Below are 5,545 nucleotides of genomic sequence, written 5' to 3' on the forward strand. Positions count from 1 at the left end.
GCAGCTAATAGAGGCAGAGGTGATTGCCTGCACCACACTTGCAGGCTGCAGGTTAAAAAACCAAAAAAAACTTCAAAACGCTATGTGAAATTATACAGGACACAGGCAGAATGGGCAAGGAGACGGGCATCTGTGGTGTTAAACCTTAACCACTACAAGCAGCAAAACGTGCAAATTTTAATTTAGAGCCCAAAGCTGAGGAACTTGCACCTTTCTGCCTATTGAAACCTTTGCCTGAAGCAAATAGATGTAATCAAGTTACTGCAGGCTGTTAAGCACTGGCAATAAACTATCCCTGGACACACACAGGGCTGTGGAGTGTTGCTTAATAAGCTGCAGAATTTCTTTCACTCTCACCTGTTTTTTTTCGTGGGTTGATGTTAATTTTCCTTCTGGAAGTAATGGTAAATGCAGGATCAGTTTGTCAGTGATGTATGCAAATTTTTCACTTATCCTTTGAAATTTTAACTGTCCCTGCCTCCAAATACTCTGGCCTCTCTTTAATTCCCCTGAGAAAATAATATATTTTAGAAAAGACAGCCAGCCTGGCTTTCACCTTCCTGTTGCGCGTGTATCTGTGTGTGTGCATGTGCATGTGTGTGCATATAGAGGAGTGCCAGGGCAGGTGTTACTCGATGATGTGTTGACACCGAAATTAATGTTTATTCTCAAAGTAGTCATTGTGCATCAGGCTCATTTATTATCCTGGAACAGTTTCTTTCTCTAAGCCATCCTGCAGGCACATGTGTGGAGGTCTCAGATGAATTCTGCAATAATCACCAGCCCCAGTGTCTGCCACAGGCACATTTCATACCTTTCATCCGAAGCAAACAGGTAAAAATTAATGCTTAAATAATCTTCTAGGGCTGCCATGTGACACAGCTGGTAATTCAAATACTTAACATTGTAAAATAAATATTAAGTCCTTTAATAATGCAATGATTCTATAATATAACTATTAATAAAAAGCACCATCTTATCCGTATGTATTCTAGTTAGAGCAATCACACCAGCGACACTAAATCATCTTAAATACGTAACCAAAGAAATCACAGCTGAGGACCACAGACTTCAAGCTGTACAGAGGACTTGGCCACTTCGGATTTCTGTGTTCATCAGTCCTCAGTCCCGCTGTCCGTGACAGTATTTATAGTGCGCGGTCACATGCTGAGGAAACTTGGACGCCTTTATAAGGCACCATAATAACTATAAATGAACCAAAAATGAGCACCCCAGAGAAGCAACAATAAGAAAACCAGAAGGCTTTTGGAAAGCAGTGCATTTTATTCCCACATCTCATTCTGTAGTCTTCCGCTGATGCTATTAAAATACCTCAGCACGAGGCAATATTTTTATTTTATTGTGCGACAGTCTCTTTTACTGAAAAAGTGAATTGCATTTGCCAAATTCCCATTTTAATTTAGGGAATTTACAGGTATAAACAGAATACAACATAATCACAGTTCAACTATACATGCAATGTACAACATCATAACAGCAGCTTTTTAAACAGTCAAAACTGTTTGAATTTCTGCAAGTTTCTGCTAATACTTAACAACAGTAAGCAACAAAACACTGAGCTCCTCCAGGAAAAAAGTCCTGCAACCAGAGTCTAGGGGGAGAGCTTCCTACAGCACGTGCCAAACACGGAGGGTACGCTACGGGATCTAGGACTGGCATCGCAGTGGTAAAAAGATCCACATTTCTTGTGGACAGAAACACAGCACAGTGAGGACAGATCCGAAATGTGGGTTTCTCTTCAGCCATCTGTATGATTACAATGCAGTTCAATATCGTAACAAGTTCAGTACTACAGCAGCTATAAGACATAGGCACAAACTCCTTTAGCCTAGAATGCGTTTGAGAAAAACTAACAAAAAACTCATTACATTAGTCTATAAACAAGAAATAGTGCTTTTACTGCAAAAGATGCTGTATGGAGCTTAAGCAGAGAGTAAACATTTCATTCAGCATCTTGCCAGTATCTCTCAATACTCAAAAGCTACACATAACGTGTGATGTACAGATCTCCATGCCCCATCACCCAGCTCAGCAGCTATAGGCTTTTATCCTGGATATCTTTACAGCCGTCTCTCAAAATTCACAGGTGATGCCAGGTCACCCAACTTCCGCACTCACTTAAACACCATTCTGTCGCACCCCATGTTTCTGCCTGCATTTACTGACATGAACCTAAAGCTACCCTAGAGAGCTTTATTTGCAGTTTGGCAAATATTCCCTGCTGGGTTAATGGCTCATTTTGGATTTCAGTGCTGAACGCACTGTGAGGCTAATGCTGCCTGCTTGGCTTGAGAAGGCATTGGGCTAGGCACTGCTTAATTATGGCTGTGGGAATAATTAATTTTAAGTTCAGTGGCTTAATAAATAATAATAATAATAAATAACAATGACAGTAACAACAACAACAATAAACAACTTGGTTCATTTCTTCAGGAGACAGTAACAGCTTGTTTCAGTCTGTAGTTAAGATGGCCTAGATGGCTGGGGCACCCTTTTGGGATGAGGAAGACTCACAGCCAAATCTCTTCTCAGCCTGGTTCTGAGCAAAGGTTTGATCAAAGGACTCCTGCCTCCCAAAAGGGTATCCCCAGGCTAAGAAATACTCCAGTCCCCAGTCTTTCTGGTTAAATGAATGGCCAGAGTGCAGAGGCAGCTCTGGTCCCAGCAGACCACAGGTACAGTGTGGCACAGGGGAGCAGCTTCCACCAAAGCCATGGACATCAGCCTGTACTTCTGAGGGAGGGAGATGGAGACGACATCCAGGTCCCAGGCCAGGCTCTGATTCACTTCACTTTAGGGTACAAGGAGAGGATATCACAAGGCACGCGCTGTCACCCTATTTTTTTAAAATAGCCCTCCCAAATCAAATCAACCCATTCCAACATTTCCAATCCCTTTTATTTGGGTCAAACTAATATACCCAATGCGACATGTAGTTAAAGCTCATAGAAAAAACATCCTTCTTTTGCTGACCGCAGCTTCTCAAAAGTTCAGATCTGGTTCTGCTCTCATGTACACCAATGCAAGACAAAAGTATTTCTACTGAAGACAAACACCACCCAATGTAAACCAGGTCCAAGGCCCAGTTTGGGCACAGGATCAGGGAGAATGTAAATTCTTCTGTTGAGAGGGTGATTTCACACCAACATAATTGAAGTGGCACAACCTCCAGCTCTGTTGCAATTGTACTGACACAGGGGAGCGCATAAAAGTACACTTAATGGGAGCTTATATATTGCAGGAATATATTTATATTGAGTACCTATAATTGGATGGCTAATGATACAGAAGCACATCGACAGAGCCTCCAAATGGTGTTAAAATCACAAGGCTCCAGACACAAACTAAGCTACAGGCCACCTCTGTGTCACTGGCACTGACGACTAACTCAATGGTTCTGGTGTCCCCCATGGCCCAGGATTCTGGGCAAGCGCCCCATGACTTGCCATTGCCCAACTCTCTCTACGTCCACAGCAGAGGACTCGGCACCTTTAGCTGTGGTGGGTCTGAACTGATGTACTGAAAGCAGCTGAAAGCAAGCCTAAAGCAATGACCAAATTCTGACCTTTTGCTTTTTGTCAATCAGGTAAAGTCATCCTACATGATTTGGATTTGTCAGCACTGATGTGGAGATGTATGCTCTGCTGTTCCTCCTGTACAGAGAACCACGTGTCTGTCCTCAAGCAATAGGTTTTCAAACCTGCTTTTTAAGGGCTTGGTAGCTCTTCATTTTCTATCAAATAATCCTTCTTTATATAATTAGCACCCCTCACCAACCTCCATACTCCAAGATAGGCATCCTTCAGAGAGCTCCTGTTCACTTCTTGTGTGCCAGTGGCTTTTCCCTGCACCACCAGTCCCTTGGCAGGTTTCTCAGAGCCATCCTTCTCTTCCTCTCTGCTCTGGCTGTCCCCCACGGCCGATCCTTCCACTGTCGCTTCCTCAGCCCCCTTTTCCTGGGAAATTTCCTCCATTGCAAACAATGCTTGGTCCCCAGCCTGCCTTCTCCCCTCCTCTTCTCTAGCTTCTTTCTCCAGGTCCTCGTAATTGCTCTGCCGTTTGGTCTCAATGTACTTGGCCACACAGTAGATGACAGACCCCAAGGTGTTGACCACAACACCAGCTATAAATAACTTTGTGGGCTCCACATCATTGAATGCCACCATGCCCACTGTGATGGTTGCTATGCTCTTCACCACCCCTACGAAGCTGGTGGTCACAGCCGAGTTAATATAAGTGCAGTGAAGGGTGGTAAAGTTCATGGCACAGCTAATCAGGACGCAAGCGATAAAGATGCATACCATGGCCGGGTCCTTCCACCCGGGGAAGGACCAGACGTTGATGGAATCCATACTGGCAAAGGAGCAGATGATGAGGAAAGGGGTGGCCGAAACAGCAATGGCATACTGAGCTGTCAGGGGTCCATATTCACTGTCTACACTGGTCTTCTGAATGAGCACCAGGTAGGCAGCATGTATCAGCACAGCCAGCACCCCCGTCACATAGCCCATAGCATCCCCGGTCAGGTCACCAGCTCCTGTCATGAATCACAGAAAGAGACAAGAACGGTTTTTGCATGTGAGGCACAAAGAGAGCACTGTTTTGGGCTGGGGGGATATTCAGGAAATGGGCACCAGTATACTTTCCGTAACTCCTAGGATCTGTCATGCTTGTCCCAAGGCTGGATACACTTACCTCCCAACAGATATTTTTTTTTTTTTGGCATGCTGCAAAGCTACTGAACGTCTTTCACTGTCCCCCCAAATCCTGCAGCCAAAATCAGATTGCATTCTCCCTTTTGTGAAGACACTATGGGAGATTTGCACCTGAAATTGCACGTACGCACAGCAACCCTGGGCATCCTCTTGCCAGTACGGGCACGTGTCCCGCGCCGACTGGCCAGGCTGCCTGCCCTCCAGCTCCCTGGCCCTCCTTCTGCCCTCCTGCTGCCCCCAGCAAGGCCAAGCTGTGTGGCGTCCCCTCAGCAACAGCCTCCCTGCTGACTCTCATTCAGGTTTCTCTACAGATTAAGCTACTCCCACCCATACTCTGGTCCTTGGGGCAGCCTCAAACCCAGGAGTGTGGCCAGGCCACACAGAGCCCCCTTTGGCTCCCATCCCACCTACCCCAAGGCTAAAAATCAACACAGGTAGGGCCCTGACCCCATACGGTTGCAGCTGACCCCTAAGGTTGCACCTACCCCTGTAAGATTGTCCTCACTCCAGTAGGGCTGCAGTTGCTCTCAGATGATTACATCTACTCCTGTCAGGTTGCACCCACACCCCATAAAACCATATCTGCCTCTATGGGGTTGCACCTTCCCTAAAAGAAAGGTTTGCACCTCTCTCCATAAGGCTGCACCTACTCCCCTAAGATTCCGCCTACTCCTGTAGGACTGCACCGACCTCCGTGAGGCTGCATCCCTCTCCCTAAGCTTGCACTGAGCCCTGTAAGATTGTACCTGTCACAGCGGGGCTGCATCCACCCCCACAGGGTCGCACCTGCCTCCGTAAGTCTGCGCCTG

General features: G+C 46.0%; 1 protein-coding gene across 1 annotated transcript; it reads right to left on the reverse strand.

The window, feature by feature from the left end:
- Nucleotides 1-3,728: 3,728 nt before the first annotated feature.
- Nucleotides 3,729-4,565, reverse strand: SLC35D3 (solute carrier family 35, member D3). The gene has a single exon (XM_010183326.1). It carries the CDS (start codon nt 4,563-4,565, stop codon nt 3,729-3,731), a length of 837 nt encoding a protein of 278 aa, XP_010181628.1.
- Between the last annotated feature and the right edge of the window lie 980 nt (nt 4,566-5,545).

This window comes from Mesitornis unicolor, unplaced genomic scaffold (assembly GCF_000695765.1).
Source record: "Mesitornis unicolor isolate BGI_N332 unplaced genomic scaffold, ASM69576v1 scaffold22194, whole genome shotgun sequence".
Lineage (NCBI taxonomy): Eukaryota > Metazoa > Chordata > Aves > Mesitornithiformes > Mesitornithidae > Mesitornis > Mesitornis unicolor.